The sequence below is a fragment of the Schistocerca piceifrons genome, chromosome 3 (genome assembly GCF_021461385.2).
Source record: "Schistocerca piceifrons isolate TAMUIC-IGC-003096 chromosome 3, iqSchPice1.1, whole genome shotgun sequence".
NCBI lineage: Eukaryota > Metazoa > Arthropoda > Insecta > Orthoptera > Acrididae > Schistocerca > Schistocerca piceifrons.
In genome coordinates, this window is record NC_060140.1 from 23,151,409 (window position 1) to 23,163,971 (window position 12,563).

Below are 12,563 nucleotides of genomic sequence, written 5' to 3' on the forward strand. Positions count from 1 at the left end.
TACCTGAATAATGTCTTTTATCTTGTCATACATTTCATCTATTTCTTCATCATCTGCAGAGCTAGTTGGCATATAAACTTGTACTACTGTAGTAGGCATGGGCTTTGTGTCTATCTTGGCCACAATAATGCGTTCACTATGCTGTTTGTAGTAGCTAACCCGCACTCCTATTTTTTTATTTGTTATTAAACCTACTCCTGCATTACGCCTATTTGATTTTGTATTTATAACCCTGTAATCATCTGACCAAAAGTCTTGTTCCTCGTGCCACCGAACTTCACTAATTCCCACTACATCTAACTTTAACCTATCCATTTCCCTTTTTAAATTTTCTAACCTACCTGCCCGATTAAGGGATCTGACATTCCACACTCCGATCCGTAGAACGCCAGTTTTCATTCTCCTGATAATGACTTCCTCTTGAGTAGTCCCCGCCCGGAGATCCAAATGGGGGACTATTTTACCTCCGGAATATTTTACCCAAGAGGATGCCATCATCATTTAATCATACAGTAAAGCTGCATGCCCTCGGGAAAATTGACGGCTGTAGTTTCCCCTTGCTTTCAGCCGTTCGCAGTACCAGCACAGCAAGGCCGTTTTGGTTAATGTTACAAGGCCAGATCAGTCAATCATCCAGACTGTTGCCCCTGCAACTACTGAAAAGGCTGCTGCCCCTCTTCAGGAACCACATGTTTGTATGGCCTCTCAACAGATACCCCTCTGTTGTGGTTGCACCTACGGTACGGCCATCTGTATGGCTGAGGCACGCAAGCCTCCCCACCAACGGCAAGGTCCATGGTTCATGGGGGGGTTATTACACTACTGGCCATTAAAATTGCTACACCACGAAGATGATGTACTACAGATGCGAAATTTAACTCACAGGAAGAAGACGCTGTGATATGCAAATGATTAGCTGCAGAGCATTCACACAAGGTTGGCACCGGTGGCGACGCTTACAACATGCTGACATGAGGAAAGTTTCCAACCGATTTCTCATACACAAACAGCAGTTGACTGCCGTTGCCTGGTGAAACGTTGTTGTGATGCCTCTTGTAAGGAGGAGAAATGCGTACCATCATGTTTCCGACTTTGATAAAGGTCGTATTGTAGCCTATCATGATTGCAGTTTATCGTATCGCGACATTGCTGCTCGTGTTGGTCGAGATCCAATGACTGTTGGCAGAATATGGAATCGGTGGGTTCAGGAGGGTAATATGGAATGCCGTGCTGGATCCCAATGGCCTCGTATCACTAGCAGTCAAGATGACAGGCATCTTATTCACATGGCTGTAACGGATCGTGGAGCCATCTCTCGATCCCTGAGTCAACAGATGGGAATGTTTGCAAAACAACAACCATCTGCACGAACAGTTCGACAATGTTTGCAGCAGCAAGGACTATCAGCTCGGAGACCATGGCTGCGGTTACCCTTGATGCTGCATCACAGATAGGAGCGCCTGCGATGGTGTACTCAACGACGAACCTGGGTGCACGAATGGCAAAACGTCATTTTTTCGGATGACTCCAAGTTCTGTTTACAGCATCATGATGGTCGCATCCGTGTTTGGCAACATCGCGGTGAACGCACATTGGAAGCGTGTATTTGTCATCACCATACTGGTGTATCACCCAGTGTGATGGTATGGTGTGCCATTGGTTACACGTCTTGGTCACCTCTTGTTCGCATTGACGGCACTTTGAACAGTGGATGTTACATTTCAGATGTGTTACAACCCGTGGCTCTACCCTTCGTTCAGTCCCTGCGAAACCCTACATTTCAGCAGGATAATGCATGACTGCATTTTGCAGGTCCTGTACGGGCCTTTCTGGATACAGAAAATGTTCCACTGCTGTCCTGGCCAGCACATTCTCTAGATCTCTCACCAATTGAAAACGCCTGGTCAATGGTGGCCAAGCAACTGGCTCGTCACAATACGCCAGTCACTACTCTTGATGAACTGTGGTATCATGTTGAAGCTGCATGGGCAGCTGTACCTGTACACGCCATCCGAGCTGTGCTTGACTCATTGCCCAGGCACATCAAGGCCGTTATTACGGCCAGAGGTGGTTGTTCTGGTTACTGATTTCTCAGGAGCTATGTACCCAAATTGTGTGAAAATGTAATCACATGTCAGTTCTAGTATAATATATTTGTCCAATGAATACCCGTTTATCACCTGCATTTCTTCTTGGTGTAGCAATTTTAATGGCCAGTAGCGTATATAATTAAATGGCAATCGCAGAGTAAAAAGTCGGCAATGGGAGCCTCATGATGAGTGACTGTAATTGTAGTGTAAATGTGCTCAGAACAAGTACAGGTGTAATACAGTAAACTCCCAGTTATTCAGGGGAATGTGCGTGAGAAGACACACAAATAATCAAAAAACATGAATAATAAAGATATTTTCAAACATGCATCCCTTGTTTGAAATTTTATCTCAGTTTTGTGCATAGGTGCTGAAGCCTGTTTATTTCTTAAAATGGATGGTAATGTCAGTGTGTTTCTGAGAGGAGTTGAATTTTTTTTGCATGGAATTTCAGACTATTCTTGGAGCAATAATGTCATTGTACCGAAAGCTCCTCTGGCCTTTATGATCTAGAAGAGTATCAACATAGTGCAATGCGGTTCAATGACTGACAAGGTCAGTGTCCTCATCCCTATCTTTACATTCAATTTCCTCTTCTTTGTTTTGTTATGAAGCAGCAGTAACAATTTTGGCATTACTCGTGTATTGGAAGCCATTTTCGCATGCATCAGTCATCAGCCACTCATTCAGGTTCCCTCCATTGACATCTTCAAAACTATTTAAGTCTGTTGCCAGATTAATTACTTGTGCAGACATTATTTCTTCGCAACTAAAACCTTGAAAATCACTTTCTTCTATATCTGAAAGAATTTTCATCCAGCTTCACTTCCAGCCGTGCATCAGAAATTCCATGTATGGGATCTAGAATTGTCAACTGATCTCAGAGCACCACCAAATCATCCCATTAACTATTATTCTCAGCAGATGAGCCCAGCAGTATTGTTTTACTGATGTTTTTACTGGTCTGTTGGCTATATAATGAGAGCCGATTAGGTGGTAAAAACTTAGTTATGAGAGATCATAATCGGATCCAAGAATCCGCTCATCAGGATGTGAAGGAGCATTAACAAGCAATAGAACAGCATTCTGTGGCAAGCCATTCTCTCCTAGAAATCACTGAATTTGTGGTACATAAGTGTGTGGAATCAGTTTTGAAAATTTCACTATCCTTTCATGCAACTTTTTAGTTGTAGTAATGCGCAGGGAGATCCTTAGATGTGATATCCTTGAATGCTCATTTTTTTAGTATTATTATTGTTATTTTCCACTCACTAGTAGTTTCACTTTGTGGCTCTCAGGAGGATTAGCTGTCACAAAATTTTGATGTGTTCTTTAAATAACCTATAGCCAGGAGCTTCAACTTTGCTCTTAAAAGCCAGCATTCTGGTTGGTAGCCATTTCCTATACAAACCACTTTTCTCTGCATTATAAATTTCGTCTGGTGTGAAATTCTCTTCTTCCACAAATTTCTGGAACTCTGCTTGGAAGGGATCAGCTGCCTTAACATTTGAGGTAAGCCACTCTCCTTGCACAGTAAGTTCACCATTCCCATAACGTTGTTTGAATCTGGTTAGCTACCCAGATGAGGCACTAAATTTTCCCTCTAAGCCTAGAGCTTCATGGAAAATATGGCTTTTTTGACACTTATTGTACTTGAAACAATGACACCACCTTCTCATTTTTGGCTAAAGCATTACAGAGTCGTCAAATGTAGCTCTCTTGATGCTTTTTTGTGCAGGTGGTCCATTTCCTGATAAAATCTTATATTTTCCGCTTATCCTTTTTAATGTCCCAAACAGTTTGCAATCAGCACTTAGCTTTGCAGTAGTTTTCCCCTTCTCAAATCATTCAAATAATCCAAACTTTCATTTTAATGTCAACACATTTCTTTTGTTTCTCTGTAATCTCTTTTAAAAAATTTCTTTTAACTTGCTTCATTGACAGTTACACACTGTTTGTCATCAAGAAACTGAAATTTGTCTTCCATTTATGTGGAACAGGCTGGCCAGTAACAATGTACATTTTACTTTTTTGTCATGTGGCAGTCCTAGAGAAAAGATTGCAAATCCTTTTTTTTTTCAGGCACAAATTACTTGCAAACTTGATAATCTGCACACAAATAGAGTGGAATGAATTACCTGTGTCATACAAAAGTGTTGGCATGTTAAAACTTCTTCATTATTGGTAGAATATTGTGGAAAGAAGTTTCTAACTCACAATTCAACAAGAACCGTTATTTTGATCAGACAGAATAGGCATATTATAAGCGAGACGGAACAGTTCAAGTTCCTAGGCGTTCGGATAGATAGTAAGCTGTTGTGGAAAGCCCATGTCCAGGATCTTGTTCAGAAGCTAAATGCTGCTTTATTTACCATTAGAACAGTATCTGAAATACGTGACACTTCAACACGAAAAGTAATCTACTTCGCATATTTTCATACGCTTATGTCATATTGTATTATTTTTTGGGGTAGTTCTTCTGATTCAAAAAGGGCATTTTTGGCTCAAAAATGGGCTGTTCGAGCTATATGTGGTGTAAGTTCGAGAACCTCTTGTCGAACCCTATTCAATAGTCTGGGAATTCTGACATTGCCCTCACAGTATATATTTTCTTTAATGTCGTTTGTTGTTAGCAATATTAGCCTATTCCCAAGAGTTAGTAGCTTTCACTCAGTTAATACTAGGCAGAAATCAAATCTGCATGTAGAATGCATTTCCTTGACTCTTGTGCAGAAAGGAGTGCAGTATTCTGCTGCATCCATTTTCAATAAGCTACCACAAGAACTCAAAAATCTTAGCAGTAGCCCAAACTCTTTTAAGTCTAAACTGAAGAGTTTCCTGATGGCTCACTCCTTCTATTCTGTCGAGGAGCTCCTGGAAGAGCTGAAAAATTAAACAAATTCCAGTGTTACATTGTTGATTTTCTTTATTTAAACTTACGAATTGTCGCCTGAATACGTTTCTTGTATTTCATTTTATCTGTTTCTACTATCGTGTTATAATTTCATGTATTGACTCGTTCCATGACCATGGAGACTTCTCCTTAATTTGGTCCCATGGAACAATAAATAAATAAATAAATAAATAAATTATAGAACAGTCTGGGAGAATAGACCGGCTATGCACTGTAGGCTTACTATCAGAACTTTAGTTATGAGGACATGTACCATGGGTGTAGATTTGCCCTCCAAAACTGGCTACTCATGAATGTCTAATGCCTAATTTTGGAGTCAGCCAGACTACAAAAAAGAGCAGTCAACTATGATTAGATAAATAGTATGGAGATAGCTTAATGTTTTGTCATTTTCATATGTGGAGTTCAGTTAAATGATTGTAGTTTCTTTTTTGAAGTAATGAACTAGCTGATAAAATTTTTATGATCACAATATAAAATTATAATGTTCTGAATAACTTCCAGAATGAATTTTCACTCTGAAGTGGAGTGTGCATCGATTTAAAATTAATTGGCAGATTAGAACTGTCTGTCGGGTTAGGACTTACATCTAGAACCTTTACGTTTTCCTGGTAAGTTATTGAAGGTACTGGTGGAAGTAATGGTCTGAGATCAGATCGTGAGTCATGCTTTGATAGCTCAGTCAATATAGAACTTGTCTGTGAAAGGCAAAGGTCACAGGTTCAAGTCCAGCACTGGTATATGCTTCAAATCGGCCTGGAAGTTTCATTCCAAATAGTTATTTCAGTTTCTTTCATGTATGTTTGAACTTATTGCAATAATACACAAAAATAAAGATTGTAAATAAATCATTGGAAGAGTAAGATTCATAGCATTATGTATAATCTTTGAAAACATATGTAACCAATCTTGACGGGATCCTGCATCAAAAAGATGACACTTAATGAATGAAGTAGTAGCAGGATAGTTGTTAAGTTCAGTTCTGTAGTCAAGAGTAACGTTTTATGCTGAGACTAAATAAAGTAATGCCAATAATGACAAATCTGAACAAATTAGATTTCAAGAATACCAGAAATTACTATTTCCATGTAAAAAATTAAGCAGAATCTGGGGCAGAAATGGAAACTAGAAACACCAGCCTTCTGTGAGTTTTTGAGAAGACTCTTGACAAGAAATAATATTGGCTGTTTGCTTTCATCTCAAGTGGCAACCATCTGCAATCGAGAATGAATCTTTGACAATTCCAGCCACTCATGCCAGCAAAGCATCAGAAAAATAAATGTCAGTCACAGTGCTGAGAGAAAAGCCAACAGCCAATACATCATAAGTGAATAAATAAATAAATTAATAAAAAATAAAAAATGCACAGCATTTTATTTATTTTGGCAGAAGGTGCAATTAGAAAACTGAATTTTGAATATATTTAATGGCTGTGAACAGTTGAAGCTGCTTTACACTTCGCAGCTGGCCACCAGCAAGACAGTCTAGAGCATGAAGAGCAGGGTACCCAGTATCAGTGCTCAGCATGTGGCATATGAGACACTGCCTCCAAAGTTGTGTGGACACTGGTCTAGTAATGTGCCAATATCTCCAGGGTGTACTGTGGGTACATCAATTTGAGGAAAGTTTCCACTGCCAGAGTCAGCTGCAATCAGTAACAGCATGTTTTTAACAGGGGTCACCATTGCCTGTTACAAGTTGTAGCAGGATCACATTATACTAAATCAACTGTGATTTCAATTCCAGACAACAGTCACTTTTACACATAATAATCTGTCGTCTCAGTATTCTACCAGTAACCAGAGTCTTTACAAATTATAAGTTCATGAATATTTTTCCCTTTTCTCCTATTCTTCTGTTTACTTTACTTCCTCTCTTCATTGTATGAAGTCAGTATAAACTACACTTAATGCTGGATGCAGAGAAAATATGTGTGATGTTCTAAAGCAACATTTGTAGGGCAGTTTCATGTTGTATCTTAAGTTTTGCTTGAATTATTACAATATATATGAGACATTTCATTTTGTTGATCTAGGCAAGATGTGACTTATTTTATGTATTTTCAGTCTCTGATGTCTTAGGCAGTTATCCTGAAGGGAAGTATACCTAAAGTAGACAAAATGTTTCTTCAGCAGAAGGTATCAGTAAGAATATTGTGTAAAACATAAAACTGTAACAAGTTGCAGAAGCCTTTTTAAGAATCTTGGAATTCTTATACTCACCTCCCAATACATTTACTCCTTAATGGTTTTTGTTTCCAATGATAAATATCAGTTTCAGCAGTTTGTGATATGACCATTCACAGTATGAGACACAAAAATAATTATCACATAGATTGTACTTCCGTGTCTAATGTTCAGAATGTTGTTATGTAGGATATTTAACTAGCTCCTATGTAACAGAAAGCAAGAAATTGGGAATACTATCAATTTGAAAGAAAAATTTAAAGAAAACCTTGTTAATAACTCAACAAATTATTTGAATATCTAGATTCTGGGACTGGAAACGTTTTTTGGGCACATGACAAAAAGCAATGTTTATTAAAAATATTGTATGAAAAATGAATGATGTGCTATAAATAGTAGTCAGTATTAATTATAGATGTAAAAAAATACTTTCTCCAAAACATACCATTCCAAACAAGTTGTCATAAATTTTAAGCTATTGAAACTGAGAAGGCACCAGCATTTCTTAAATTACCACCTTCCTTACTAATTTACTCAATTAAATTTATAAGGCATAAGCATGAATAAAATTAAGCATTTTAGTGATAAATTTCTTGTCCAGCATGAAGAACATATCTGTGATGATTCCAAAACTGTGGTAACGATTTTGAAGAAAATGTCAGCACTTGTTGCACTTTTCTTTTTACTTTAAACCACAATAGGTTTTGGCCTCCAAGACATGCTGTGCCTGATTTATACTAATAGATAATGGCCTTGGGTTGGGCCCAAAGCAGTAATGGTTTAAAATAAACGAAAAATAAAGAAAATTACACCTGCTGCTGACCTTTTCTTGAAAATTTTAATGATAATTTATTGTTAACACAGGACACAGATATAATTTGTATAATGTCTTTGTCTCATGTTAATGTATACTTTCACTCGTTCCACATCCTTAATGTTCTCCTTCTTGATGAGATCTATTGACTACTATGAATGAATGAATGAGTGAGTGAATGAATGGTTACAGTATTAGAGAGGGAAAGTTGCTACTCATCATATAGCAGAGATGCTAAGTTGCGATAGGCACAAAAAAAGATTCACACAATCATAGCTTTCGACCATTAGACACAAGTAGACACACACATACACACACACACACACACACACACACACACACACACACACACACACACACACACACACTCATGCAAATGCAACTTGCACACATGTCTGCAGTCTCAGATAACTGAAACCACACTGAGACTGAGACTGCAGACGTGTTTGCAAGTTGCGTCAGCATGAGTGTGTGTGTGTGTGTGTGTGTGTGTGTGTGTGTGTGTGTGTGTGTGTGTGTGTGCGTGTGTGTATGTGTGTGTATTGCTGACAAAGGCCTCAATGACCGAAAGCTATAATTGTGTGAATCTTTTTGTTGTGCCTATTGCGACTCAGCATCGCCGCTATATGGTGAGTAGCAAGTTTCCTTCTCTAATATTGTTACGTTCCATCATGGATTTTCCATTGTTTGAATGGTTACTATATAATATAAATGATTTATCACTGAAAAATAAGTATGTTCAAACTGTAGATGTAGAGTGTCTGCTGAGACCTAAGAAACGTTGGAGGCCCTAATCTGGCTAGAGTAAACAAGTGAAAGCATAAAATAAATCAGTAAGTAAATGTTTCTGCTTTACCATTACCTGTTGGATTTCCTGGATTTATAATCACTATAGCACGAGGGTTACATACTTTTCTAGCTTCATCTATGGCACGTTGCAGCTCAGCTAGATCCAAGCCCCAGCAACTTTCTTCCTCTAGATAATATGGTATCTAAGAAACAAAATCTTGCAAAAGGAATGACTTCCACAGCTCATTCATGTGCAGATTACTGAACACAAAACACTCGTACAGAAAGATTAAAGAAGAGCAAGACCAAAATAAATTCACTGACCTGCACCATGTTAAATTCTGAAAGAGTAGCAGAGTATAAAGGATACTGGGGAATTGGAGTCATGACACCAGCCATTTTCCCATTCATTTCTCCTATCAGCAAGTACAGTACCATCTGAAACATCAATACCATTGATAAGAAAATATTTTTCACTTTTCAGTTATTGTTAATTAACAAATATGTGTATAGGCAAGGAAGGGGTTGTTGCAGTGGTGTGTGTGGGCATGGAGTGTACAGCCATGTGTGTGTTATCACATTCCTTAACACATCCAGCACTATGCCCGTACACTATACGAGCACACATGTATCGGCAATGTGGACAGCGCCTTTATCCCATAAGGTCACATCTTTTCCGTCCACTGAAATGTGTTTGCTACATGACTGCTGCCTGTAGGATAGCTGTAGTAGTTCACATTTTGATCACTATATGCAGCAGCAGTCTATTTACAAGTATGCCTTCACTGAACGTGTTGTATGAACATCAGACATTAACTTTCAGAATTGTCAAGGAGGACAGAAATGTGCTACCAAAAAGCTTCAAAACAAGGAACCTGAATCCCCCCCCCCTTCTTTTTTATTCAAGCAAAACAATGAAGTGGAAAAAAATTTTCTTTCACATTTTCTCAGTCTACTGTTAATTGTTTCATTTTTCAGAAGGAAGTCACCAAGCAGAATATATCTCAAGTGGAATTTATAAAAGAAAAGTTAGCTTGGACTTGGTAGCTGCAAGAAGAGACATTAGACCACTGGAACCATGACTAACCATTAGCCTAGATAGAAATTTTGTTCGCTATTTTATAGAAAAGGTACTACCCACTGCCAACAAAGTAAAAACCACATGCTACTGTGAAGTTTGTTCTGATGAAGGAGGGTAGGAGGACATGTTGAATTGCAGACAGGCACAAAGAAAAGATTGTTATACATTAAGCTTTCGGGCTAAACCCTTTACTGGAAATATGAAACACACATGCATTCACATAAGCAAGCACACCTCATAAACAGATGACTGCCTGAGCAGCAAGAAAAAGCACTCACGTTTGTAGGTGTTCTTTCTTGTGCAAATACATGTGTGCTTCTCTTTCCTGATGAAAGCATTGTCTGAGAGCTTAATGTGTACCAGCCTTTTTGCTGTACCTGTCTGTTACTCAATGTTTCATCTTTAAACTGAGTAGCAATCTGTCCTTTCCATAATTGTTGATATTCCAACGTGGACCTTCCAGTGTTTGAAAGGAAGGAAAGAGACTGTGTACAAGAAAAGAAAGCAGTTGATGGGGCAAAAACTGCAATGTTTGACTTTGTGTACCACAATGTTTTCAAATTACCATTTGGAAGTAAACTATCTATAAATTCCATGTAATCTTTCTTGTCTCACAGTATGATTTTTTTTCAATCTGCTTTAAATCTTTGGGAGCAAATGTAACACCTTTTCTGGGTGGTGGTGATTGTGGTGGTGGTGTGTGTGTGTGGGTGGGGGTGGGGGGGGGGGTGAGTTTTTTCATGTTTTGGCAATGCTAATACACCAATACTGACGTGAACATATGTATAAGCAAGCATATTTCATAATTTATAAATTATGGTGTTAAAATGCGGCTAGATGTGTGCCTCTAAGATGCTTTACCACTGAATGATGGTTCCGTCAGTTTGCTGGAAAATTACCAGTTCACCTATGCAGTTGAAGGGGAGGGATGGCAGTGCTGAATGTATTAATAATTTAATGACATCACAATTAGCAGTTTTGCTACCTTTATGCCTGTAGTCGCGCCACATGTCATGACAATATCCTCCCAAGAGCTTGGGACACCATCTCTCCTTTCTATAAATTCTGCTACATGTCTACGGATCACTTCAGTTCCAGCAGATTCAGGATAAGACCCTAGAAAAATTTTATGAAGCACTTTTGAAAAATACTAATGTTGCAAATTTGAGCTGCAAGACAGTGAACTTAATAGGTTATAGTTATTAAAGTAAGTAATTTAGTATTAAAGGCAGTCACACAAACCCACACTGCCACCTGGACAACTAGCCAGGATGTCTTTGACTCGATATTTTACATCGTAGGGAAACCTGGGGTCGTCCAATAACACTGGATATGAAACCATAGCAAGCACCTAAAATAGATACTCCAGTAAAAAGACAATATTAATATATATTCATAATATATAAATTTCATTTGGAAGTAAAATTCATTGCAAAATTTTTAATTATATTTACTAAAGTTACCTGTCTAACAAATGTGATAGGCACTTGCCCCATGCCATGGCAGTCACCAATGTTTGCTTTAATAACTTCTGTAAATGGTTTCTTGACACCCTGCACAAAACAACCAAACAGTAACAAGTCAGTTAAAAAGAACAATGGTTTTTGAATTACAATATGTATAGTACAGACAAGACTCGAACAAAAGAGGGGGGAGGGGTGGGGGTGCGTGTAAGCTCCACCCGTACCCCCTCCCCCCATGCTTGCCGCCCCCCCCCTCGCGCGCCCCCCCCCCCCCCCCCCCCCCCCCGCAGGCAGACACACACACACACACACACACACACACACACACACACACACACACACACACACACACAAAGTAAACTGTTTAGCTTTCAGTCTTTTGTCATGTGGCCCCTATAACACTAAATAAATGAAAGGTGAGCCACTCACACTGCAGCACACTTAATTCTCTAGCCAAAGAGTTGTAATTTGCAAAACAAGTAATTTTAATATCTGTGCTGCTCTCAGATTGTCATCTGCAAAACAGAGGGCAGGTCTCCACTTACAGTTACAGTTATGCTGTTTCAAGAAGTAAAAGACACTTGCTAATTGGAGCCACACTGAAATGTGTTTACTACAGACACTAAAAATAATCTCATACTGTGGTAGTATGAGCCAATGCATAATCAAAAATGGAAATGGGTCTTTAAAAAAAAGAAATTTTTAGAAATGATAGTCTGTCAGTCACTGTTTATTATCTCAAGATTATTGGTTTCACACACTGTTGCCAATCTTCAGAGCTGTTAAACATATAAATATAAATGATAGTAGGATGTTAATTCTGAGTTAAGTATTACAAAGCTAACAAATTTTTATCTTTTGACAAAACTCATAGCTGTAATCAATACATATGCCCTACTGTAAGTTCAGGAGATGCAGATCATTTTCCTAGATTGTTACCAAATTCTTACAGTTTTTATGATATTATAGTGTTTTTATAATGTTTGTTGGCAAGTTGTCTTTCAAAATTATTTAACTTAGGTAGTATATATCCACTTTCAACAATGGAAAATCCAGGCTGGATTATAATAATATCATGAGAAGGGAAGTTGCTACTCTCCATATTGCAGAGACACTGAGTCATGGATAGGCTCAACAAAAAGACTCTCACAATTAAAGTTTTCAGCCATAAAGGCCTTCGTCATCAACACTAGACACACACACACACACACACACACACACACACA

General features: G+C 38.4%; 1 protein-coding gene across 1 annotated transcript in view; it reads right to left on the reverse strand.

Moving 5' to 3' along the window:
• LOC124788367 (alanine aminotransferase 1-like) overlaps positions 1-12,563 on the reverse strand; it is a 73,544-nt gene that overhangs the window by 36,770 nt on the left and 24,211 nt on the right. The window contains exons 2-6 of the mRNA XM_047255631.1: positions 11,338-11,427; positions 11,117-11,225; positions 10,860-10,990; positions 9,118-9,231; positions 8,867-8,996 (exon numbers count right to left, since the gene is read on the reverse strand). Of these exons, the coding sequence (XP_047111587.1) occupies positions 8,867-8,996; positions 9,118-9,231; positions 10,860-10,990; positions 11,117-11,225; positions 11,338-11,427 (574 nt within the window). The remainder of the gene's footprint in view (positions 1-8,866; positions 8,997-9,117; positions 9,232-10,859; positions 10,991-11,116; positions 11,226-11,337; positions 11,428-12,563) is intronic.